The sequence below is a fragment of the Serinus canaria genome, chromosome 18, assembly GCF_022539315.1.
Source record: "Serinus canaria isolate serCan28SL12 chromosome 18, serCan2020, whole genome shotgun sequence".
Classification (NCBI taxonomy): domain Eukaryota; kingdom Metazoa; phylum Chordata; class Aves; order Passeriformes; family Fringillidae; genus Serinus; species Serinus canaria.
In genome coordinates this window covers 8,674,061-8,701,149 of record NC_066331.1, presented here as the reverse complement: position 1 = coordinate 8,701,149, position 27,089 = coordinate 8,674,061, and the positions used below count along the sequence as shown (strand labels likewise).

At 43.2% G+C, this 27,089-nt stretch overlaps 2 protein-coding genes across 5 annotated transcripts in view; both read right to left on the bottom strand.

Annotated features, from left to right (window-relative positions):
* TBCD (tubulin folding cofactor D) overlaps positions 1-15,151 on the bottom strand; it is a 123,642-nt gene extending 108,491 nt beyond the window's left edge. Inside the window, exons 1-8 of the mRNA XM_030232879.2 lie at positions 14,979-15,151; positions 14,651-14,844; positions 11,865-11,915; positions 11,567-11,664; positions 10,718-10,819; positions 8,617-8,763; positions 7,750-7,805; positions 5,485-5,617 (exon numbers count right to left, since the gene is read on the bottom strand). Coding sequence (XP_030088739.2) covers positions 5,485-5,617; positions 7,750-7,805; positions 8,617-8,763; positions 10,718-10,819; positions 11,567-11,664; positions 11,865-11,915; positions 14,651-14,828 — 765 coding nt within the window. The 5' untranslated portion in view covers positions 14,829-14,844; positions 14,979-15,151. The remainder of the gene's footprint in view (positions 1-5,484; positions 5,618-7,749; positions 7,806-8,616; positions 8,764-10,717; positions 10,820-11,566; positions 11,665-11,864; positions 11,916-14,650; positions 14,845-14,978) is intronic.
* Positions 15,152-16,122: 971 nt separating this feature from the next.
* On the bottom strand, positions 16,123-27,069 carry FN3K (fructosamine 3 kinase). Of its 4 annotated transcripts, XM_050981531.1 has the most exons (9): positions 26,918-27,069; positions 25,533-26,361; positions 23,976-24,523; positions 23,180-23,362; positions 22,049-22,200; positions 20,741-20,832; positions 19,845-19,927; positions 18,939-19,061; positions 16,123-18,169 (listed from the first exon to the last, which is right to left on the bottom strand). In XM_050981531.1, exons 4-9 carry the CDS (start codon positions 23,324-23,326, stop codon positions 17,831-17,833), a joined length of 936 nt encoding a protein of 311 aa, XP_050837488.1. In that variant the 5' UTR covers positions 23,327-23,362; positions 23,976-24,523; positions 25,533-26,361; positions 26,918-27,069; the 3' UTR covers positions 16,123-17,830. The 4 variants fall into 4 exon arrangements, with proteins under 4 accessions (XP_050837488.1, XP_050837486.1, XP_050837487.1 ...); XM_050981529.1 differs by having other exon boundaries at positions 23,976-26,361; XM_050981530.1 differs by having other exon boundaries at positions 23,180-23,359; positions 23,976-26,361.
* Between the last annotated feature and the right edge of the window lie 20 nt (positions 27,070-27,089).

The window sequence follows — 27,089 nt, the reverse complement described above, 5'->3', positions numbered from 1 at the left end:
ACAAAAGGAAATGAGAAAAATTCAAATATTGCACAGTATTTTTTAAATGCTTTTCCTCACACACCTATGAATCAGTTTAGAACAGCAACCTTTGCAGATTTCATTTCATAATAATTTCTATTATTTTCTGAACAAAAAGGTGAAACACACATTGTCTCCCTACAGCAGTTTCACTAAAACTTAAATAACAACCATTTTCAACCCAGAACATCTATTCCTACCATGGGGATTTATAATATACATTTGCTAATAAAAATCATTGTGCCAAAAGCTATAAATCAACTGAGATGTGCATTAAGATGTTTTATTTTATCAATATGAGTTTTTAGGAGACATAAAAACTGCCCAAAAGACATCATAGGTAATTAATCAATAATTATTAATTTTACTTAATAACTAAACTTTTTTTAAAGGGCCATAATATTTACATGACTTTTGATCAATGAAATCTGTTCCCAGTGGTTTTGGAATAAACACAGCTGAAAATGCCAATTGGCTGAATGGGAAGAAAGTTCTTTCTGCACCCACTGAGGTGCACTGGGGGTCAGATACAACCTTGGAGCAGGTTCCTGGAGTTTCTACAGCTGATACATCAGGCATTTCTCTGTGTCAGAGAAGTTTAACAGCTATTTTTAAAATAAATTTTACAGAAGGAAATAGGTAACAGCCAAACTGTGAAGAACTACCCTTCAGATATTTTACACAGCAGGAAATTCAGTGTCCAGGGTTTTTTTCTGAGTGTAGAGAAGACAAGAAGAGAAGTGTTCATGATTTATTTATGAGTCAAAGCATGCAAAAGCATCCCCAAGTCCAAATCTCTAAAACTTTTGATTGTAATAGATGTATTTTTCTCAAAGGAAATAAAAGAGCACTTTAACCAATGCTGGCTTTTGAGAAAGCAGAAAAAATATTTCCTTCCAGCACAGGCCACAGTCAGGCATTTACAGCAAAGTCACTCCTCCAGAAAAATACTGTAAATCTGGAACTAACAGGGATCATATTAAAAAATAAATGTTCATGATGCATAAATGAAAATCATGAGAAAAAAAAAAAAACCAGCAAAAAGAACAAATCAGCATTTCAGCACCCAGCTTAAACTTCCTGCCTTGAAGGAAGAAAAATATCCAAGGCACACCATTTCCAAAAATCTGATACAAACAAAGCAATTAATAAGCTTGGTTTGCCACCTGCACAGGCATTTTGGTGTCAGAGGGCTGACACGAGGAGCCTGCCTGTCGGAGCAGCCCAGCAGTGGCAGCCACGCCACAGGCTCCTCTAAGGAGGACACAGAGCACACAGCAACCTACCCAACCTGCTCAGCTGTTGAAAAGTATGTGACTCCCTCTCTTATAAATAATTAAGCCACCTACAAATTAGAGAAAATCAGTGGTGTGCAAGCAATGACGACTGTCAAGTCTGGTTCTGCTTTAGAAACAGAGCAGGGCAAGGCAAACAAAGCCCAGTTTCTTAATAATCCCAGCAGAGACACCACACCTGCCAATTGTCTGCATAACCCACTTTGGGCTCGACCTGCAGCAGATCTATCAGTCAGGAGCATCTCCAGGACTTGTTCCCCAAGCTACACAAATCACCACGAGGGGTGGCCTGCCTGGTGGGGAGTGAGTGGATCTTCCTGCCAAGCAGGAGACACAGGTCTGGATCTACCCTCTGGTTGTAACCAAGAGGAGGGCTGGGAGGATAATTCCAGCCTGGCTGGGAAGAGCAGGAAATGATCCCTTGCACTGCTCTGGAGCACCCCCTGGTAGCCACACAAGAGCCCGGGAATGCCAGCAGCCATCCCTGCCTCGGGGCCAGGAGCAGGGAGGGAGAACACGCTGGCAGAACTGAAGTTCACTTGGAAGGAGGGAATATTTAATGCACTCTACGTGCAGCTGAAGGTAAAATGGGTTAGTTAAAGGCCTTGCTCTTACTGTGCCTCCACACAAGCAGCATTCCTGCTGTGGGCTGCACGTGTTTGGGTGTTGAGCATCAACATGACACCGACACTGACAGACACCAACAGAGTGATGGCAGCTTTCATGTGATCCCAGTTATTTATCAGCTGAACATCTGAAATGTTTACACTAACACATGGAGAGCTGGCAGAGTATCTCCTTTCCATCTTGAGATTACCAAAACCCACGGATTTTAAATACTCAGAAGGTAAAAAACGTTTAGCAGCTTGAGATGGTACTGTGTTCTAACAAGAAAAAGAAACAGCTTTATGGTAACAGAACTTCTGAACCTGGAATGAACCACAAAAGCTCTGGTGAGAAGAGAAAAACCCAGCAGTATCAGACAGGGTCACATTAGAAGAAATACTCTGTGCCAGCCAGGAGAGGAATGGCACGAGCAGAAAGGAGTCAGCGCCTTTGGTACCTGCAGACATAAGAACTTTGGTACCTCCCACCAAAACTGCTTTTTCTACACTTTTATCACCAAACCACTAAGGAACAACCCCTTTTTTAAAAAAATAATGCCAATAGACAATCCTAATACAGCAAATTCTCTGAGAATGCCAAAAATACAGAGACTTGGGAAACATTCTATTTGGAAATATTCTATTTTTGTGCCTCTGGGTCTGAAAGAATGGAGTTAGAGAGTTCTTTCTTCCCTGGAGCCAAATTTACATAAGCATGTAGCTATTGCTAAATAACCTTTGCATTAGAGACAGCTCAGGGAAATGCCTCGTTCTTAAGACTCTCGAGTTTCATCAGATCACTGTGTAGGGCGTTTTATTTTTTTTAATTATTACTCACACTTGTATACTGAATCACTTATAAAACAAATAAGGTTTAATAAGTTTCAATGCCCAAGGCTACCTCAACGTGATGACATCTCTGTCACGCAAGAACTGGGAGTGCTGCGCCCTGCAGCGATAACTAAAAAGCTGTTTGATATAATGGCAGGTTTAAAAGCAAACCTCCAGACCAAGAGAATTTAAAATGCAGATTCTTGAAACAGGCTAGAAGTTTCCTTCAAGTAAACAAATGTTATAAAAAAGTAGCAATAGCTTAATAATCCAACATTTTCAGTCCTTCAAATGCCAAAGGACAGGAGCAGGGAAGCGAATTAAATGCCATAGCGCAACAGAGGTTTCAACAAAGGAGGGCAGCTTGAAACAGGGAATTTGAAATAGTGGCGGCAGAAGTGCCTGCTGGTGCCCCCCGTTGGGAAATGGTGAGTTCCTGAGGACAGGTGGAAGGAGCAGAGAGCCACAGGCCCCAGTGCAATTACAATATGCAAGGCGGGGTGCGTGTTCCGACAGGAGCCGCGGAACGGCCGGACTCGTTCTGCACACAACGCTGAGTGAGATGAAACAGCAGCACACACCTGATCAGCCAGGCTCACGGCCACGAAGAGGCAGATCAAAGTCAGCCACGGCCAACTACTCACTGCGTCCCTGACTTGCAGTTTCACTTCATTGAAATGCAGGAGTTTCGTGTCTTTTCCGAGCAATTTTTCCATGCCGGCCTCGCTCGGTAAATGCAGACCAAAAATCCTAACCCAACCAAAACCCACCCTGCTCAGGGCAGCCCCACTCTGCTCTGATGTGGGGAGACTTTTTATCCCCACTCCGGTGGGTTACATCATTCCAAAAACCTGCACAATCCCAAAACCCTCCTTGCTGTACTGACCAGAACTGAAAAATGGTCTCTTTTCTCTGCTTTTCAGAGAGGTGGCCAAGCAGCTGCAGTTTGACTCTTAAAGTAACAAAGTGCTGGAGAAATCCAAGGGCAAAGAATTCTGAAGCTCGTTGCCACAACTTTTAGTTGCCCCTTTTGAGGATGTGCTCTGCTTTACACATTTAGTGATTACCTGTTATGTTAAAATATATTGTATTTATTTCTAGAATAGAATGTATTATATACTGCATGAAGTTAGAATCTTGCATGATGAAGAGAAGTGTTTACTTATTCTGAACATTTATTTCAGGTGATATTTTTGACAACATAGTGTTGCTCCAAGTGTGAGACAAAATTCTTAATATTAAACTACTAAGAATATATGTAATTATATATAAATAAGATTTATAACATTTAACTCTTGAAATAATTATTTCCTGCTCTCCTTGAGCACCTACATGCATACACATACCATTCTGAAAACCTTTACTCCTTAATGATACAACTCATTGTAGTGACTCAAAGGAGAAATTGAAGACTAAATGCAAGACAAGGCTTTACAAATCTGCTCATATCTACCAACTGGAACAGGAATTATGAGCTGTGGAGAAGGAGAAAAAAAAATAAATCCCAGAAAAGCAAAGCAGCAGGCTCTGCTCCCAGGTCTATTGTATCACATTCTGGTTTCGATTCTACTTGTTGAGTATTCACCTGTTTCGCTTAGTGCGCACTAATGAACAGGTGGATGGAGCCAAAGCCAAACTCAAAGGAATTATGACAAAACACTAATGCATTATACATCCTGCAGGTCTCATCATGCCCCGGGAATGGCAAACAGGCAGTCTCCCTTTCCAGATCTGACAATAAAATGATGAAACATCATTCTGTCTTTTGAAACGCTGCAATGCACACAAATAACGCTTCCTCCTGCCTAAGCAGCAGGTCCTCAGTTATTCTAAATATAGATCACTTCTTCTCCCTTCTGATTTGGAAGAGCTCGAGAGGAAAAAGAAACAACTTAAAAAAAAACAAACCCACACTCCACACACTCGCTCCAGACCTTTGCTTTGATGTTTAGTACCACGCTGCACACAAGTCCTCTTAGTGACTGGTTAAGAAGAGTAGCAAATTTATGCAAATTATCAAAACTTGTACAAACACCAGCAAATCCTCAAACCTGTGCAACTGCAAAGACTGCACAAAGGCTCGTGATCTGCCTTCACCTGCACTGCCTTGGTCAACAACCAAACCAAGAAGGAACAACAATCCCTCCCCCCACACAAACCCATTCTGCCCAAATACATTCGGACATCAAAACTGACACAGACACCAGAAGTGTTACCCCAGGATCTCAAAACACACCCCAGCACTTCTAAGGGTGAAAAACTACAAAAAAGCTTTTATAAATAGCCCTTCTTAGGATGTACAAGAGGAGCAGTGCCCTGGAGCTGCAGTTCAGGTACTGCAGATTTCTTCCCCATGCACAGTATGTCAATTTTAAAACCCAAACTAAGAATTCAGCTCTTTTGAGTCACACACCCCTATCAATTCACAAGGAAAGGGCACTCAACAAAAAATTGATTCAGATTAGCAAACAATCCCAAACTTGCTGAAATGACTGCTACTTTGAGAGTTATTTATGAGCATCTGTACTGAAAATTTCACTTTCATTTGGGGATGACAAAAAAAGAAAATATACATGCATGGGAAGTAATACTGTCAAAACTGCTGTGGAGGAAATTCTCCTTTTCTCATTGCCAGGAACCCCTCTGTGCATTTGCTGTCAAGGGCCTCCTGGAGCAGTAAAAGATGGCCATAAACCCAACTGTCCATCTTTTAAGGGAAAACCAGTATTTACCAGGGCCTGGAGCATGCCATTCACAATGACAGTGCCCTCCATGGTCTGGGAGGAGGATTTGGATAACATGGAGAGCACCCAGTCCAGGAAATCTGCCATCCTGCTTTGCTTGACATCAGGGCGGACAATAAACCTGTCACAGGAAAAAAAAGAAAAACATTGCAGCCATTGACTCTATGACACCCAATGAAAAATGATTTTTCCTCCTATCCAAACTGGTTTTAGTTCCTGGAAACAATTCTTCAATGTGTCTTTCCCCAGATCATTGAGGGTGGGAACACTCCAAACCATCCTATGTTAGCCCAGCTGTTTCTGAGCAAGGCTCTGACCTGGAACTTTGTTTTCACTTCAAACCCAGCTTAAAGTTTGGGTTCTAGAAATTTCTTATCTTAATTATAAAGCAACAAAATTTCCAAAGCTTTTAAGAAATTATTTCTATTAGAATTAGTGAAAAGCTGAAACAAATAGGAGGATTTCTCACCTCTCTCTCACCATAAACAGCTGTTCTGCAAATCTGAAAATCAGTGGTCATTTTGCACTGTCTGTCAGCAGTCAGGCCCAGAACAAACAACCAGCAGGGCTACATTTGGGGTTCCAGATATTTGAAAAGGTCAAGAACCTGTTATTTAACACACTAGATGGGTGAAGAGATGTGTTTTTAGCCATCTTGGAAAAGGGGAAAGATGATTTTCATGGCTAAACTATCACAAACCTACTCTCAGCACTTCCCTGAGCAGCCAAGCTGCAGTCAGGACATCACTTCAGTGTCCTGGCACCCACAAAGCAGGTCCTGCTGCAGCAGCAACTCAGACTACATTTGTTCTCAACTCACCCAGTGGAAACAAGGCACATGGGGAGCTGTGCCCACCCAGCACAACTCCCAGAACTCCAAGAGGATGTGCCCCAGAGCCAGGACCTGGATCCTTCCTACACCTACAGATAACTGGGGAACAGCCCTAGGAGCTGACTGAGGGAGTATTTAATATAATAAATCAGAAAACATCTCAGCAGTGAGCTGCTGGCATGGACTGGCTTCCTGTGGTGCTCAGCAGCAGAACAATGAGGACTTGGGGTGAGCTGCAGGAGGGTTGTTTTGGGTTGAAGGATGAGGCTGCCTTTGGCCCAAGGGCACACGTGAGAGAAGTGACCTGTGAAGTGGCTGAGCTGGTTCCTAGACCCTTCCTCAGCCCCAAGGAGTTTAAATCTTTCTTTCCCAAAGGAGTGTCCTAACCTCCAGACTAAGACCAGGATAAGGATCAGCCTCATCTCCTCCTACTGCAGCCACTCACTGAGCAGGCAGAAAGGAGAATTTATGAAATTTACTCCAGCTCCTTTGCCCTGTGAGAAGCAGCTCCCTTTGGAAAACAGCAGGTCTTGAATCCTGATGTTTCAAACTTCACTTGAAATTCATCAACTCCCTGGAGCACAAAGCAAGGCCCAGACTTTCTCCTGCTCCCCAGGGACTTTCCCAGAGCATGCTACAGAGTCAGATTCCTGTATCTTGTCTGTCCATCTGTCCCAGGACCGTTGGCTCTGCCCACCCAAGTAACAGTCCAACTGCAGGGAGGTGGCACACAAACCTCATGTCAGAATGATTATGCTCAGAACTGGCTTTGGGGATGTGAGAACAGGGAAAGGCCTTGGAGCCAGCCTTCTAATTTCTGGTGAAGTGTTTTAATCACCAGGCTGTTTTGAAAATGGTGTTTTCATAATAAAATAAAGAATTCTAAATCCACTATACAGCACCATTACACCAGGCACACCTGGTACTAGAAGCAGATTAATGTTTTCTATCCCCATATGTGTGCTGAACACACACTCCTAATTAAAATTAATCAGCGCCCTCTGCTGAGCACAGGCTGCAGTGCAGAGCTGGGGCTTTTACTGCTTTAAAAAGGAAAAAAACCCAAATCAGTCACAACCTGAGCTGACTTCCACTAGAAAGTGCAGGAATGCGGACTGGAATAGATTCTGAAACATGAGACATGTGTGCACTATCCCTGCTTAATTTATTATTTAGAAATTTTTTATTATTTTATTATTAATAATTTATTAATCATTATTTTGTAATTTATTTTCATGTGCAGAGGAAGCAGTATTCCCAAACACTGGGATCCAATCCAACTGGATCTGCATCCAATTCAATCAATATTAATAACCCACAGACAGCTGGCAATTTGCAGCCCTCCCAACCCTGCCATGTCAGATTAAGAAACAGCAGGAAGAATGGGAGCCTTTCTGCCAAGATGCACAAAAGAGACTTACTTGGACACCAGCACAGCAGCTGCATCCCGAGCCTTGTCACTGACAACCAGGTAACACTGAAGGGAAAAGAAAACTGACTGTAAAGAATTCATCCTTGGAGACAGAAAACCAACCATGTAACAGCTCTGGACCTAATACACTACTGGATACTCACATGACAAATATTATGATGATTACACACATTATGACATTATTATGGTCACAAACTGAGATTAAAGATAGTAGAAAGTTTATTTTTCCATTTAACAAACTGTATCTGAGGCAGAGTCTCCCTTTGTGTGCAGGTTTATTACTGAATATTTATTTGCTAAAGCCTTAACTCACAGACACATTGGGCAGTAACCCCCTTAGTGCTGCAAGTGTCAAAAGCCTGAGCTCTTGGGGTACCTGTGGGTAGGGGGGTGGTTTATTTTTATCTCTAAGGCATGACATGTCAGCCACCTGGGCTGACACCCACTGGAACTTCAGGTATTTGTTTACACAGTCACAGCTTCCAAAGTTGCTCACTCTCATCAAATGCTGATTTTCCCTAGAAATCCTCGGATTTGGCTTTCAGAGAAGCTCTCTGGTACTTCCATGTGTTGAAAGCCTCTAACATATTCAAAGGCAGGGGGGTCACCTCAGATAAAATAGTTTATTACATCAGGGGAAACAAGTTGCAGTCTCACCTGACTCTAAATCAGCAATCAACAGATTGAAGATCCAGAAGTACCAAAAAATTCTTTACAGATTAGACACTAAAATACAGATTTAAATAAAATGCAGAAAAGACTATCATTGAGGAACATACAGAAGATATGAATATTTATCACCTAGTGAATGACTGAGCCAGAGGTCTGAGAGCAGTGCAGGGTGAGCTCTCCTCACCTTGGCTATGTCCAGGATACGATCCATGGTTGGCTGCCGAGCCTGCCCCTCCAGGGAAACCAGGCTCCCATCGAAGCGGGCCAGGTCAAAAGGGATCAGGCAGATCATGGACAGCCACAACAGGAGCATGTAGCGAGTTTCCCAAGTCTGCAAAGGAATGGGCAGGAGACATTTTTGCCCCAGACAGAGGAGAGGAATGATGAGGAGGATTTTATCAGAAGGCTGATTAATTACTATATCATATTATATTGTATTGCATTATATTATACTATACTATATTATACTATACTGTATTATACTATACTGTATTATACTATACTGTATTATACTATATTATATTATATTATACTATACTGTATTATACTATATTATACTATACAACATTATACCCTACTATATTATACTATACTATGTTATTCTATACTTTATTATATTATATATAATATTATAATATAATGTAACATATTATAGAATAACATAATACAGTATAGTATAACATAGTATAGTATACCATAGTATAATATAACATAACATAATATAGTATAACATAGTATAACATAACATAATACAATATAATATAACATGTATTATATATAGTATAGTATAGAATAATATATATCATGTAATAAATATAATACTGTATAGAGTCATATAATATATTATAGAATAATATAATAATATATATTATGTTATGTTATATTTCATTACATTATTCTAGACTATATTACATTTATATTACATTATATTATACTATATTATATTATACTCTACTATATTATATTATACTATACTATATTATATTATACTATATTATACTATACTATATTATATTATACAATATTACATTTTATTACATCTAAACTGAATCTGCCAAGCACTCCACTGCACACAATCTCATGACTGTCAGCTGACAGACCCAACCCACACACCTGGATTTAATTGTTCAGTGAATTAAAACACACTGGAATTCAATTACTAATTTTCTTCAGGTAAACAATCTTTTACAATGTGAAAAACACAGGTGCAGCAAATGAGATTTTTTTTTTTTTTTTTTTTTCTCTGAGGTTCAGAGAATGTGAAACCCAGAAATATTCTTGGGAAGAACTGTGCCTTGCTTTTCTCTGTGAAGAGAAATGTGGTGGCAGGAATGGCAAAACAAATGTTTTTTACTTCATTTTCTGCACCATGAATTGCCAAGAGCACAAAGTACCCCCTGGCTCCAAGGAACTTTCAAAGATGAGCAAGAAGAAACTCCCAATGTGAGTGCCCTGAAAGTCTAAAGGAGACAGAGCTACCAGCATCCCAAACAGCAAAAGTGTAACAAAATTAATGGGCCCTCCCCCCAGTCAGAAATCTAGGCAACCTTGTTTCTTTCCCAGAGGAAATCTGCACTTTCCCATTTTCCTGTTTTTCCTTCCCCTGGTCTGTCTGTGCCTCCACTCACAAATGTAACAGAAGAATGGTTTTCTCCTTAAATTCTTATGTGTTGCTTTCATGGGTTTGCTGCAACAACTTCTGAAGAAAGAAGGAAGATTTTCAAGCTTTAAAGCTGTACACCTACAGCAGCAAAATGTCAGAATTTATGTTTATTAAAAAAAGCTTTAATTTAAAGCAGTGATACAATTATTGTCTTCAAATTCATGATTTTTGTTACTTATAATTGATAATGATCTCTCTTAAAATTCATCTATCTTAAGCAGCTCTCTGAAGTTCTTCATTTTTCTTATTTAAAAATATAAGAATATAAACTACAGTATCCTGGAGTCAGACAGGATGATTTTTCAGTTACTCATTTTAGAGATTTGATACCTTTCACTGCCCTTCTTCCTCTTGTTACAATCAATTTCTTCATTCCATGAGTGGTTAAAGATTCTATTTGCACCTCTACTGCCACTGTTTCTAAATCCTTGGAACAAATCCCATGAAAGAAAACCAAAACCCCTCCTTGGGGAGGATATTTCTCCTGTGAAAGGATGATGGTTTTCACACCAAATCCAGGTGTTAACATCAGACAGGGTCTGTCAGTGCTTTATCTACTTTTCCCCAAATGTTTTCCTTCAGCTTCTTCCACTGGAGACATAAAAGTACAGCAAGTTCTCACCTCAGGATCTCTTGGGTTCTGCTTTGCAAGCAAATCCAAAACAGGCTGCAGGTCCCTGACTTCATGAGGGAACCGTGGCAGGAAACGTTTGTAGCCTCTCACCTAAAGCAGAAAGTTCCAGAATTCAGAACCCATCCAGCAGCAGCACACACTGAGGGGAAAGGAAAGGCCCTTGGAGGAATTTCTTCATTAGGATCCTCATGTCATAAGCCTTCAATCAAAGGCTTAAAGACCTTGTGATATTGAACTTTGTGTTTAATTGTGATATATAACTTTGTGTTTTTACTAAGTTATTAAGAATTCATGACATGACAATTAACTTTAAAACAAGGGACATCTGGAGATTGTCCAGTCCAGCCCTCCTGGTAAAGCAGGGTCACCCAGCAGGCTGCCCAGGACCCAGGGATGGTCAATATCCATGGGGTGTCCAGCATCCCAGGGATGGAGACCCCACCACCTCTCTGAGCCACCCTTTCCAGGGCTCAGCCCTTACAGCCCCAACATATTTTCTTTTGCTCAAATGTAAATTCCACATCCATCTAACTGTTCATCACATTTCACTTTTCAATGTTATAACTCATGTTTTTGTTATAACTCATGTTTTATCACTCAGTATCTCCCTGTCTGCAATTTCTTTTGCATTCAGACCTGGAGTTTTCTAATCTGGATCATTAAATAACATCAGCTATCATGAAAATGGGAAACAAGAGAACTAATCTTTCACAGTGCAGTTTAAAATATTTCATCACATTCAACACTTATTTATTTTAATATTTTTGAAAATAACAAAGAAAATGTTCATAACTTACAAATTTCAGTTAAAGAACATTAAATTTAGGATTTTTTTACCTTTGTAATGATGTAGAGAAATTTAAAAGCCAGGTGAACTAGTGGGGGAGGAGATCCACTGTCCCATACTATCTCCAACAGGGAATTCATCATCCCCTCTAGTGAAAGGAGAGAAAAACCAGTGGGATTACATTCAGGTCACAGAGTTTCTTGTACTTCTGACAGAACAGAGTGAGACAACAATTATAAAATTGAAGTACCATCAGCCACAGCAACCTTGTAATGCAAACCCAGATCTTCCAGAGTAACAGATTTTTTAAGTATAGACACAAAAATGATTTAAGGCTGACATTCCTACCTAAGTGATGATCCAAAAGGTGAGGCTGCTCCTGGTACTTGTCCATTATACCTGAAAATGAAAAGATATCTGTAATAAACTACTGCAAGGCTCTTCCAGAGCCTTAACTGTGAGATACCCTCTGATTCTGAACAGTTTTAGCTGAAGATTCCTGCATCCCTGAGCTGCCAGCACCTGTAAGCAAGGTCCCAAAGTTAGAAAAGCATCGAGTGGATGGAGCTGGGAGCAGCCAGGGGTAGTGGAAGGTGTCCCTGCCCATGGCAGGGAGGGTGGCATGAGATGATCCCTTCCAACACAGAGCAGTTTGTAACTCCAAGTAACAGCACAAGCACAGTCTGTCCCCTCACACTGCACTCATTTATCTCCACTGGGCCATCAGCTCACTCCCAGGAGTCTCTCCAATTCCCCTGGACAAACCTTCCTCATTGCAGTAACACTTTGCAATGAGGGTGCTCCTCACAATCCTCAGAGCTACTTTCTTATTTTGAAATAGAATACAGGGAATTGTTCAGCAAAGAACAAAGAATCCTTAACAAATTTTAACCTCAACAAACAAACAAACTGCAGTTCTTACCACTGTGCTCCTCAAAACTGTTCACATCCCTTACTCTATTTTGCTGCCAGTAGCACTGTCTCTTCCTTTTGGATACTGACTCAAGAAGAGACAAATTGAAAAAAAAAAAAAACCACCCAATTTTCCAGAGCTTTCAGACACAAAAGCTTTTCAACTTAAACCCAGAATCAACAAAAAGCAGGTACAGAAATGAAAGCTGGATTCCCAAGAAGATCATTAACTGTTCCAGTGTGGCACTGGAGATTGCCTGGCTCATTTTAGCTATTTGGTCAGAAAACAGCTTTGGAATTAGAAAACCAAAACCTCCTTAAGCTGCTCTTTTCTGTATTTGTTTCTCTCACAAACCACCTTGCTCTCTGTCCTTTTTCTCTGCTTGACACAACACCTACACTGAAGACATGACTCAAAGCCAACAGTGCTGCAGTTGACCAGTGGATGACACTGCACAACCACTTTCAGACATCAAACCATCCCTGTGCAATTCTACTGGGACACCAGCACACCATCCTGAGGGAAACCTGAGCTCCTGGTCCTCCCTGACTTCCCACCTGAATTAATGCTGCACACAAACAGCAGAACCAGTGGACACAAATTCCAACACCAAAGCAGCAGCTTTCCAGCAGAAGTGGAACTGAGGAGAATATTCTTTTCCCAGGTCATAGCCTGGCAAAGATAAAATAAAACCCCAAATATAAAAGCTGAAGAGAATGAACCTAGACCAGGTGCTCTAAAACTATTATTTCAAAAAAGATCTTCCTATATTTTCCTACAAAATTGTAATTGCAGATTAAACTGTTTCCCAAACTTTCTAATGGTTCATCACAAAATAAACATCATGAGTTTTTCTGAATGCTTTGGAAACTTTCCTTAAAACTCTCTAAAAAGGTTGATCACTGCATTCCCTGCTCCCAGATAAAAGGGATTCCCCAAGAGTCAGTGTTCTAACCCACACACTGAGCCTCTTGGCAGGTTTTTGTCCAAGAAGGATCAATGACACCTGAGCACACTCAATATTATAACCCAACACTGAACCACAACACCTTTTTAAGTACATTGAGCCTGTATTTACTGGGCAATGATACACAGGCAGAAAGCTCACAAATACCAAGTAGGTGTTCTCGTGGGGGCACTGGCATTGTGCCAGGCTCAAACCATGACAAATGCAAAGAAACAGTCCACAGGATGGGACAGAGAGGCACAGCAAGGTGACTTTTCCAGCAATGGTTTTTCCTGTCCCACTGACATCTGACATTTCCTTTGTGATGCTGAACAACCTCAGCAAGGAGAGTTCCTTCTGTCTGAGCAGTTTCATGTCCATCATTCAGATGGAACAGTCATTTCAGCCAACCACAATAATGCCACTGAGAAACTTCTGCAGGGTCAGATCTCCAAATCTGGGGGGTTCTGCTTTATTGTTTACCCACCTCACTTCTTGCTGTCAACAACAAAGCTGCTGGGTCAATATTTTGACTGTGAGTTTTGCAATTTCTCCATCCTTCACAAAAATCCTTCCAAAATGCCACTCTGCTAAATTCAGTTTGCAAATACATGAAGCACTGAACGAACTTTTGCAAATCACCTCATCAGAATATTGACCCAACACACAGATGGGCCTTGAAACAGGCTGGTCACCCAGGACACTGCTACATGTACCTCACTGTGGCTCTTCCACATTCAGCTGAGGCCCAGGGGCAGGACAGCTTTCCTTAGGTGACACAAAAGTCAAACCAAGTTACCTCCACTTGGAAAAACAAACATGATGTGTATGGATGCAGCTCCTCTTCACAATTCCCATGAAATTAAAAGGTAATAGGAAATTGACACTTTGAAGCACAAAATGGGTGTGTTTCCATGAGTAACAGAGTTGCTTTATTGGACAGACATACAAACTTTTAACGAGATTATGGCTTGAATTTGAACAGGAAACTGAAGGCCCAGCACGAGTCAGAATTCAGATTTCTGGAATCTAAGAATTAAGTTTTCATTTACAGTAGTTAAATACCAGGTAATAAGAGAATATCTATATGGAAAACAAAATGAGCAAAAAAACCGCATCTGAATTACCTGTTGATAAAGTTCTAGCATTATCACTGACCCAAAAATTAGCGGTTTGGTCCCTTTTTCGTATTCAGCAATACTAAAATGAATCATACATAATGAAATGTTTATGTCATGTACCAGCAGGACCACTCCCTTTGGCCGCCGTGCTTACCTATGAACCGTTCCACGGCCATCTCCCTTGTCACCAGCTCCCCGAAGACCTCCCGCAGGTTCCCGATGAGCTCCGCGACCTCGCGGCTCTCGGTGAAGCTGTCCAGGATGTTCCTGGCGCTGATGGCACCCGGCTCCCGCTCCTCGCCCTCCTCCGGCTCCCGCCCCGCTCCGTCCATCGCGGCGGGCCCGCCGCTGGCAGTGACAGCAGGAAGGGTCAGTTCCGCCCCGCTCGGGCCGCTCCCGCCGCCCCGCTCACCCCGCCCGGCCCCGCCATGCGGCCACCGCGCCCCTCCCGCGGCCCCTCCCGCGGCCCCGCCCGGCCCTACCGGCCTCCGCCGCCGGCCCGCACCGCGGGGCTCCCGGAGCCGCTGCCTTCGCCCCTCCGGCCCGGCGCGGTGCGACCACCCGGGACAAGCGATAACCGGGACAAGCGATAACCGAGAACAAGAGACCACGCGGGACAAGCGCCCGCTGCCGCCCCGGGCCCGCCCCGCGCCGCCGCCACCGCCCAGCTACGGACCGCCAGGAGGGACCAAAGGCGGCGGCGCCGCCTCCGAGCGCGGGCTCGGCCCCTCCGCGGGGCGGGGGAAGATGAGGGGACACGCCCTGGGGACACACACCGGGGGTGGGGACATCCAGCCTGGGAATACCCACCGGGGACGGTGACACCCATCCTGGAGACACCCGCCGGAGACGGGAACACCTACTGGGGATGGGGACACCCACCCTGGGAACACCCACTGGGGGTGAGGATATCCAGTCTGGGAATACGCACCGGGGACGGCGACACCCTCACTGGGGACAGGAACCCCTACTGGGGATGGGGACAACCAGCTTGGGGACACCCACCGGGGATGGTGACACCCTCCAGAGACAGAAACCCCTCTTGGGGATGGGGACCTCCAGCCGAGGGACACCCAATGGAAACAAGAAGACCTACTGGGGATGGGGACAGAACACCAGGGACACCCTCCAGGGATGGGAACATCTAGGCTGGAGATGGGGACACCCACCCTGGGGACACCCAGCTATGGGATTCTGGGTATGGGACAAGGATGGGGACACAGGCATGGGCACCCAAGCACTGGGTGAGGATGGAGTTGGGGACTTGGGCACAGGAAACCCAAGGGCAAAGGACAAGGATGGGGACAATGACACAAGGTGTGTGGGAGACAGCTGGATGGAGCTGCTGTCCATGACCTCCATTCCTTACCCAACCCACACTGCATTGCCTGGTTAATATCACAACACATCATCCAAAGCTCACTCAGTTCTGCAAACAACACTGGAACCCTGAAAGCTGCAACTACAGCCCCACTGACTCTGCAGGAAATTCAAGGATGCCCCAACAGGTAAGTTGCTTTTTCCTGCTATCCAGCAGCTTCATCCACACCCAAATATTTTATTTGCAGGCTCAAATTCATTCCATCAAACCACTGCCACAAACCACATGTACACTGAACACAAGGCTTCTGCAAGGCAAGTGTTTTATTTGAGAAGAAATTTGAGTTCACAAGTAGTTCCCAGTGTGATACAAGTTAGTTTGTTCATATCCATAAACACTAGTGCACTTTGCTCAGACCTAGATCTTCCAGCCATTAGCTACAATCCCAAACTCTACTGTTCCACTTTTCCACTGTTTTAGTTCTTTTCCACTGCTTTAGTTCTGTTGTTTTATAACCAACTGTGACAGATTCCCCTGATTCAAAGGAAGCAAAAATTTTTCACTATTTGTATCATATTTACAGAGAGCAAAGTGCATTGTTTTAAACCAATTACAACATCAAATTTTAAACTTAATTATATCTTTATAGCATAACCATTTAAAGCTGAGAAAAGTCTAAATATATCTGAGCAATTTTGAATATAATATTTTAGTATTAGTCATGCCAACCATCGGAAGTCTGAACACTAAGGTCATTCTTACCCGAATCTTCTAATTCATATTTGTGGGACTGCACTCACTTTTACTCTTCTTGCTACTTCCATTAAAATCCTCCAGAGTCACTAATGTACCCTAGCTCAGATTGTGCACCAGTGTCTTTGCTGAATACTTTTCTCCCCAAATTCCTACTGCCTGTGTTTTCTGTAAAAATAAAGCAGTAAGGAACAATAAAACCCCTTAAAATCCATCAGATTTGACATTTTGATATTCCTTCCATAACCCAGTGGTGGCACAACAGACCAGCTTTGCCCACTGCACTCATTTCCTAAAATTGAAAATACATCAAGCACCAACCAACCCAGCAGCCACAGGTGCTTCTTCTCACCCAGCCACGAAGCCTCCCTCCCACATTTTATTGTCTTTTTACAAAGATATTTAAATGTGTTACTATTGTAGTACAACACACTGAACTATCACACTAAAATGATGAAATCCTATTATCAACTCTGAGTGGTAATAACCTACTTCTGACTGTACAGTTAATTTCTAAGGAACTAAATATCATTGTAGAAAATACCACTGGAATTTCAGTTCTTCTAGCAAGGAAAAAAAACAAATGTGAGTAAATTACGTTAAATTAAAATAAATATTAGAAATATTATTAATTACATCTGTTTTTCAAATTATAAATATTATTAATTACATCTGTTTGCCAAATGCAGCCAAAGGGCCTTGTCTGCTCATTAAATTAAACAGAGAACGTTTTCAGATTCACAGAATCTGACTGAAATTTTGGATTAGGACATTTGACAGGCAAAAGGAAAGGAAAGGGAAACAGAAGACCATGGAAATATTCATGGGAAAAGGGCTGGGAACAGACAGAAAACTAAACCAGAACTAACAAGGGCAGACACAAGAACTTGCTTCCAGCACCACTGTCCCACAACTGCAGCTCTCCATAACAAACTCCTGCTGGAGCAGCAGCAGGACTGGGAAGATGCTGCTATGGAAGAGCTGTGGGAGCACAGCACAGAGGTGAGAGAGCAAGGGCAGACTGACTGTCGTGCTACTTTCCAGGCCAGTGGAGCCTTGACAAACAGTGCAGCCCTTTCCTCCAGCAGAGAGGAATCCAGCGCCCAAGTTAAAGATTACAAAATTGCTCTTAGTTAGTGAGTGCACTAAACCTTCCCCATATCAGGTGTTTTACCACCAGTTCTGAGTTTGTGGTACTTGGGATGAGCAGGGGCTGCTCATTCCTAGGGGATGATGTCAGAATTTCTCACATGTGCCTGGTTACTTCAGAAGTTTCCTCATCATGTTTAGGGTAGAGCCCCTGTACCCTGTCCCAAAATGGTTCCAGTGGTTCATGTAATTAAAGAGCTGATACAACTTGTTCCGTTTCTCAAATCCTGGAGCTTTTGGTATTTTACTGTGATAGGCAGAGAAAAAAGAGCTGCTGAACCCCCCAAACATTCCAGCAATGGCCAGCTCAAATTCTGAATGGCCATAGAAGCAGGCAGGGTCAAATATAATTGGCCCAGAGTCATCCTCAGCCACATTCCCTGCCCACAGGTCCCCGTGCAGGAGAGCAGGAACAATTTCCACATCACAGAACATTTCAGGAATCTTTGGCTGAAAAAGCATAAACAGACATTAACAATTAAAGAGTTTTGAAGAAAATAATAAATAAAATAAAGTACTGTAGCATGTTATAGCCTGAGGTGACCAAATGCTGCCTGTGTTCAGCCCTCATGGAGTGCTTTGTACACTAATGGCAACAAGAATAATCTAGTGAAAAATATTCTGGATTGTTCTTGACAGAGCTCAGCACTCAGCAAAGCATTTAATTCACGTCTAGTATCAACACCTGGTACTGATGTATAGCTTCTAGACATGGATACTGCTGGCTGTCATAAGAAATATAAAATAATTTCATTTAAACTAAAAAGTTTCAATGGCAAAAAGGACTTCAGAAAGCACTTGGACCACTGAACAGAAGAGAGGGGGAACATCCCTGGTGTTCCCTGAGTGCTGCATGGAACATGGCCTGAACCAGCCTCAGCCTGGGCCAGGTAAAATACAAATCTGTCCAGGCAGAAGAATTTCACCCACTTCATAACACCAAGCTCTTAGAATTTCCCATATTATTATTATTACTAGCTATATTCTCAGAAATAAAGGTTAATTCTGAATTACAGGTGGGTTTTTTTCCACTGTCTGTAAGACTGAAAGAGTAACAGGAACTCTGTTCAGCTGACAGTGTTGCTGGACCCACTGTGAAGCTCATCCAGACTCTGCTGTTCATTCCAAGCTGGGGAAATCCCTTATAAAACACCTTTACAATCCTACTGATACACATTTTCTGAAATTCCAGAAAACAGATTTAAAACATGGTTCATACTTTTAGCTGTGACCAGAGTTCTCTGGCTTCCCTGTCTCCATAATCCTTTTCAATCAAATCCAGCTGAGCCTGGAGTCGGTGACGGATGAAGAAGGATGGCCAGTCACTCTGCCACTCATTCACCTGGAAAATCCAGCACAGGTTTGTCACACACAGTTTTAACACACATTCATCCAGTGTCAATAAGAGAGATCCAGTTAAAGCATTCAGTGCTGACACAATGGCCTGGACAACGTCAGTGTGACCAATGCACAGCAACAGCAGATGTTTTGTTTTGGGAGTGCTGCTCCCCACCAAACTTTGGTGGGGCTCTCTTTAATATAAGTTGAAATTCTGGCTATTTTCATTCATTCTCATTTTTTAAATTTATTTTAGAGGGAGAGTTTCTGGTGAGATCATTTCAGTTTTTCAAGTCCTGTTTCAAATCTTTCTGGAAATGCAGAAGCATTCATTCATTTTTAATTTGGTGAAAAGTTGTACTCAGCAAAGAGTTTGAGATACTGAAGGTTCATTCAGTTGTTGTAGAATGAAATCCTGACACATGCAGAGCCAGAAAATGGTGGAATTATCTCCAAGAGCCCTTTCCAATGTGTCATGAGCTGTTGTATGATGAGGCTCTCCAGAAGCAGTGCAGAGATCCATACAGTAGGGGTTAATAAACCAAGATATGGTATGTGAAGGGACACTGATTTTAAATATCACCAAGCTAAAGAACCAGCACTTCATTCTAAATTCTCACTCAAGCCAGTGTGCCTGCTGGCCAGACAGTACCAGGAACAGAGATGGAACAGGGAAAGCAAAGCTGTGGTCAGAAAGCTGCAGACAAATGGAGCAAGCTCAGGTATGAGCAGTTTACAGACCTCTCCAAGTGCCTGTTGGCTTTCACAGCTGTGGAACAGACCATACCTGTGGGATATAACCACAGCAAGTGGCTGTGTGGAATCCAAACTTATCCACAAACTGGGCCTCAGAGTGACCAGCTCCTTTTCCTACAGAACAAAAGAAATATTAGGGGATTTGAGATCTTTACATGCTAAAGTTTGCAAACACAGAACTTAAGGCAGGAAAAATAACTTTCAGCAATAAGTTACACTTATTTCATGGTAACAATCATTTATAAAGCAGGAAAGAAATCTTTTTGGTCTTGAAGATGCTGGAAATGGAGACACAGTCAGCCATGGTCAGTGAGTTTGCTTTGCATGAAGGAGTTGGACATTCAGGAAAGGAGCCCAAATAGAGTGTCACAATCTGCTCTTCTGGCACTTGGACATGTTGCCATTGAATGTAACTTGGGTTTGATTCATAGATTATTTGGGACCAGCCAGTAATTTGGCCTTCACTCAAAAATAATGGATTATAATTTGTCCACCACTAAGAGTCAGACCCACTCCACTCTGAAGTCATGGGAACAATACAGATACAGACTGGCACTTCAGATTTTAACAGTACCAACTCAAAAAATAATTCTTTATATAGTTGATTTCTTTTAAATTATGCTTTAATTCACTTTGAGGAGCAGCAGTTTTTAATATTTTGCTACTTATTTGAGTTCCAAAATGTCATCTCCAACATCTTTAAAGAGGAGCTTAATTCTGCATTTACCAAGGGACAATATTCTGTCATCTAAACCAACAGCAAACAAAAAATAGGATTTCTGTAAGCTCAAGAACATTTTAAGAGAGTGCATGACAGTGAAGCAGAGCACAAATTGTCAGCTTGACTTAGGAAATTGAAAGCAATGCTGCACCACAGACAAAGGAATTGGTTCCTTTTTGGTTTAGTACATGACATCAATGCTTTACCAATTGTGCTTCCCTCAGTCCTCAGCTTCTCTCCAAGTTTCTGGTTATAAAGATGAAGCTCTGCTATCTGCTCCCCCAGCTTTGAAGAGTATCTGTAGGACCAAATAAACCAAAATCAAACTGAAACAAGTGAACGAATATTATATGAGGAAGAAACACCTCAATTAAATATGACCAAGGCTATTTTAGGCAAACATAGAACCTTAATCAATTTCACAAGCACCTAACAGAGAGCAAATGACTTGACAACAGCTCTGAAGACACAGATAATACAACAAACACACTAAATGCTCTTCCAAGAAAGGTAAAGAGAACACAAGGTAGTATAAACAAGAGCAGAGAGGGAGGAGGATGGTGTGCTCCTCCTTATCAGCCCCCCTATCAGCAGAGAACAGAACATGGAATCTCCTGTTGGCTTTACCCTTCCAAATCAGCTGAACAGCAGTGGAAAGGTAAGTTTGAAAAGAAGCCATAGGCAGGGTTTAGTTTCAGTTAAATATTCCACAGGTATCTTAACAAGAGTTTCAAGGACAGATACTAATTTCTTCTCCATTTCCAAAATGGGGGGGAAATGGTGAATTTAAGATTGCAGCCAGAAGGACTAAAGACAGACATTGGAAAATCCTTTCTAGGAACAGTGGGATGGATTAGAATTACCTGTTTGTGGAGGCTATGGAATTGTCATTATTGTACCAAATAAAATAGATGGGTTGGACAAGCAGCTGCCAGAAGAGCCACAGACATAACACTGTTCCCATATGGAGGCCTGGAACACAGCAGTGTTCCTGAAAATCTGTTTTCAGCAACACTTGACTCCTGAATTCCATGTTCAGATTGGTTGACAGATGAAATGCAGATTCATGTCATCTTAACCTAATCATGGCTTAAATCATACTGGAAGATTCTACAGAGAGAAGCAGAGGTTTCAAAGACCTAAGCAGCCTGTAAGGTTAAAGAAACCCGTTGGGCTGGGAAAAGAAACTCCAGTGAAAAATCTCACGAGAGAACTCAGCTGTGATTAAATTCAGTGCAGCAGCATCTCAGCACATGTGAAGCAGCACACAAATGAGCAGTGACAGCCATTTCTAGTGCAGGAAAAGCAAAATATGGACAGGAGTGTGCACACACATATACAGATACATACATACATACATATTTTTTAATATGCAAACAGAGAAACACAGAACTCAACAGAGAGAAGCTCTGTCTCAAAGAATAAAGCAACTCTGCTCATGAATTTCCTGGTTGACTGTAAGACATAAAAAAAAAGTGTCCCAAAACACAGTAAAAAGAGATGCATGGACATACTTGTTGAGGTGCTTCATCTTTAGGTACTCCATGGCAAACATGGCTCCTCCTCCAGGCAGGTCAATCACCTTGATGGGCTGAGGCACTCTCACAATATTGGTTTTCTGAATGGCTTCCAAACTTGCCATTTCCCCTTCAAACATTTTTCTAGCCTGTCAAGGAATAAGAATATCCTAGGGCTAAACAATGGATGTCTACAATGACAAAGTGGCAAGGAGTTAATTCCTCTTGGTAAAAGGAGAGAGCTGCAGCAAGGCTTCAGTCCACACAGAAAGACTTAAGGGCCTTAACCCTAACTTCTTTTATCTTTTTTTCCTAAATTCATTCCAGGGCTGTAAGGTATGTCACATTTCACCCTGATTTCCAGCTGCTTATGAAGACCCCAAACTATCTGGATGCAACAGCACCTCTGAGGATAATGTGGCCACTGCTAAATGAGGTAACATTGAGCCCTTAAACTGTTTCTTCTTTCCCCACAGGTCACTGGATGGAGACGACAGCACAAATATTCAGCATGTGCTCTGCATTTTTGAAGCAAAGGTGCTGTTTTTCACAGCAATTTAGGATGATTTTGATATGAATAAAGCAAATTTCTGATGCACTGTGGTGTTAGAAAAAGCAATTGAGTATTCATTTAGTAGTAGACAAGTCAAGAGTTTGGCTTGAGAAGCTGCAAGACTTTTACTTTTAGAAATTCCAAAAGCAATGGGGATATTTAAATTTCTATAGCTTTAAAGCTAACAGCAAGTTTTAGCACTGGCCCCTGTTTGTGCCCTCCCATTATCAATCCTCCCAACTGGAACATGAAAAGGAATGCAGTGAATGCGAAGTCAGCTCTGGGCTTTTCCAAACTCCAAGTACCACAGTAACAGCTTTGTGCTTGGCCTCCTTTTTACAGGAATGACAGCTCATTCCTGCTATTGAGGGTTATCACATTGCATTACACTGCATTTCACACTAACCAAACCTGCTACATTAATTCTGGATATAAAACAGACACAGCTTTAAAAAGAAAACTCAGAACTGAAATAATTATGTATTATTAACGATCAGCTGCTTTTAAAATAAAAAGCTTTCTCTATGCAATCATAGAGCTATCTCTATGCAATCATAAGATCTGCTGGCATTGACCTGAGGTTTGTGGTTGATTTTCACAAATACCCGTCCTCTGTCTGTCTCATATGTTTGGCCTTGGCTGATGCATCCTCCCCCAGAGCTCCCCAGTGCCTTCAGGAGGTTGGTGTTCAGCTCTGCCTTCAGGATCTTCTCCATGGTCATTTCCAGGCTGCTGCAGCTGCTCCTCTGCTAAACCTGCTGCGAAACAGGATTAAAGGTCTGGGTCCTTCTGCCACTGTCACTCTGCGATGAGGTAGGAAGGGCCACCCACCACAGGAAAAAAATTTAAAGAACACAGCTAAAAAAATAGCTCAGCCAGAGAGAACGTTTCAAAATGCTTTGCTTTTATAGCTACACATGAAAAATAAAATTCTTTATATTTGCTACCATAAACTGGAGAGGTTAATTCTAGGAGAGGTGGGTCCTGGGGCCTCTCAGCGGTGCTGGAGCTGCTGGTATTTGTAGTTTGGAGCCGCTCTAAAGCTCCGGGACCGCCTGCGGAAGAGCGGTTTTAGGCCGATCCGCTAGAGGGAAGCTGAAGGGAGCCCCAGGAATGGCCACAAGCGCTGTATCGGGGGCATTTGGTGTGAAACCCAAAGCTTCAGCCCAAAGGGTTGCGATTAAATCCGCTAATCGGCCGGGTGGAGTGCGGGGAGGAGAATGAGCCAGGCGGGGATCCCTGCGGAAATTCCTGCGGGGCGAGACAGTGCCGTGGGCACAAGGAGATCCCGGCCTGGCTGCGGGACGGGACCGGCGGGCACAGCGCGGGTGAGCGGCACCCCCGGAGGCAGGCGTGAGGGGGGCTGCCCACCTTGTGAGGGGCGGCTGCTCCCGGTGTGAGGGAGCAGTTCCTGCAGTGATGGACGGCTGTTCCTGTTGTGAGGGGAGACTGTTCCTGCAGTGACGGAGGGCTGCTCCCGGTGCGAGGGGAGACTGTTCCTGCAGTGACGGAGGGCTGCTCCCGGTGTGAGGGAGCAGTTCCTGCAGTGACGGAGGGCTGCTCCCGGTGTGAGGGAGCAGTTCCTGCAGTGACGGAGGGCTGCTCCCGGTGCGAGGGGAGGCTGTTCCTGCAGTGACGGAGGGCTGCTCCCGGAGGCTGCTCCTGCACTGAGGGGCGGCCACTCCCGGTGTAATGGGAGCTGTTCCCGGTGTTATGGGAACAGTAGTTCCCGGTGTGAGGGGCAGCTGTTCCCGGTGTTATGAGGAGCTGTTCCCGCCGGAACGGGGGGCAGTTCTCGCTGTGAGGGGCAGCTGTTCCCGGTGTTATAAGGGGCCAGTTCCCGGTGTGACAGGAGTCCGACACTGCTCCCCTCTCCGCACAAGCGCCCCGTGGCTCTCCAGAGTCGAACACAGGGATTCCTGTTTAATGCATCGCACACTCCATGTAAGTACCACACTGACAAAAATTAGAACGTGAAGTCTTGTTTTAGAGCTTGCTCACCAAAGAAATGGTGCTTTGGGATGAATGACGCATCCAAAGCCACCAAAAGGACATGACATTCTGCAACTGGATACGTCCTGTGTTTTAGTTTCTGATGTGCACAACACCATTGGTTTCACTATTTTGTGTGGTTTGATACAAGGGATAAATACCATTAGATTAAATTCATAATTCCATGAAATCTGTGAATTACCAATAAAAATAAAAGAAAATCCTGTATTTTTGCAAACAATTAAAACCATAAAAATTAGTTATGGGTCTGCATCTTCAGGCAGAGGTACTTAAAATGCATTAAACACACCGAATATATATTAAACACAATTAAAATGTGTTCAATACAATATAATGTATTGAACTTAATACATACTTAACAATGTATTTATGATTGTTAAATTCTACCAACAGTGTGATAAATTTTGTAGTGCTACAACTGTGCATTTGGATTCCTTGTGAAGTTCCCTCAGTAATTTTTAAAGACAAACTTCACTAAGCTAAAAATGGATCTGTAGTTATTATGCACATGCACAACAAGGTGTAGTGTATGCAATTAATTTGATAAGTGGTTTTGTATGTTTTTTAATACTTTGGGGAATTAATTTCTAGGTTAAACACTTTCCTGTGAGAATAAATTTCATTTCATACCACCCTATGAGAAAGTTCTTGGACAAAAATGCCACAGACACTGTGGTAAAACAAACATGACTTGAAGACCACTATTTCAAAAATAAATAAATTGAGTATTTCTGGAAACTAAATAATTTCTTCAGATTCTTTAGAAATGATTTCTTTAACTGGGGACGGTTGGCTTTATCTTCCTTTAGAAGAATTTGAAGAACAATATACCTGAATTAGATACCAGGAATGTGAACTCAGCCTTTAAGTGTCATATAAGGCTTCTGATACAACATCTGTCTACAAAATTGTTACCTGAAAGGTGGAAGACTAACTCAAGCCAAGTCTTTCATGTGTGAAGGGATTGTGTGACTCCTCCTCCTCAGTTATAACAATCCTTTGGTACAGCTTCATCCAGTTTCCTATCAGCATCCCCACTGCTGTGAGATACCACCAAGAGTCTGTGATGTTCCTCCTGGATCAGCACTGGGAGTGGAAAAATTCCGGCCAGGAAAGTGCCAGAGCAGTGCCGGACCTGGAGCAATCAGTGCATCAGTTTAAAGATAAGTGCCACCAGAAGAAGTCTGCTCACAGGGAAAGCCCAGCCCGCAAACCCCCGTGCGGTGGAAGGAATTCCTGTGGGCTCTGTCCCCGGGTACGAGCAGGCTCCGCCCGCTGGGCTGAGTGTGCCGGGGGAGCTCCGGGAAACGCTGCGATGGAGCAGTCGGGGTGTTGAAATTGCATCTCCAGTGCGCACACAGACAGCGCTGCCTGCAGCTCCGCGGGGTTAAACCAGCACCGGAGACACCCAGACTTTAATATCTGCCCGCCCCGTCCGGGTGTAGCATCAGCAGTTCTGTGCCATGCACACGGCTACGTTGGTTCATTTATTCCAAATTATACCCTTGGCCTCCTCAATGAGCAGCCTGGTCCCTTTCTGTGATATGCAGGAGGAATGCCTGGCTGGAGGGAGCATTTCTGCGGATGTGTGTCCGTCCCCAAGGCCAGAGTCTCTGTTCCTCCTGCCAGCCACGATAAACACAAGGTAAGGACAGGCTGGAGAAGCACTCCGGGCTCCTGGTAATGCCCGCAGCAATCCCACATGGATCAAGTAAAGCCTGGGGCCCTAGCTGGGCAGGAGAAGCTTTAAAAAAAAGCAGAGAAAGGTTTGCTATTTCACATTACCCACTCTCTTGGCTGCCTGAGGAAACAAAATCTCATAAAGATGCAGTGTGATTATTCTATTTTATATGTATATATGAGTACCCAAAGAATATTACACCAGCTGGTCCGGGGCTGCACTCAGCTGTCGTGCACCGAAAAGCTGCGGTCACCTCCCAGCAGAGCTGGTCTCAAATCCGAGATGCGACGGAAGGCACAGAGGGAGCACGGAAAAGGAGGTGAACAGGAGGGATGGGGAATAGCTCCTGTTGGTGTGAGCACACACGGCCTGGGCTCCAGCTCACCATACAGTTATGGAATAGTCTGGCTGGGAAGGGGCCTCACCCATGTAAAATTACTATTTAAGCCCAGTTAGGTTGCTCAGGGCCTTGGGTCCCGAGAACTTCGCGAGAATTTTCAAGACGTATCTGTGCTGTTGGTGGTAGGGTTTGGGGTTTTGTCAAGTCAGGGAATCCCTATTTTAGCGCGTTCCAACAGCAACTCCTGTGTTTTTACTAGTTTGATGTGAAAGCTTTTACCAAACTGGCCACGCATCCTCCCCTTCGGCCCGGCGGTCAGTCCCGGTTCGTCCTGGTCGGTCCGGGCGGTCAGTCCCGATCACTCCCAGTCCATTCTCGGCGCTCCCGCCGCCATTCATACGGCGCTCGACTACTCGGCGCTCCTCCCGCCGAGGGCTGGATGGACTCTGCG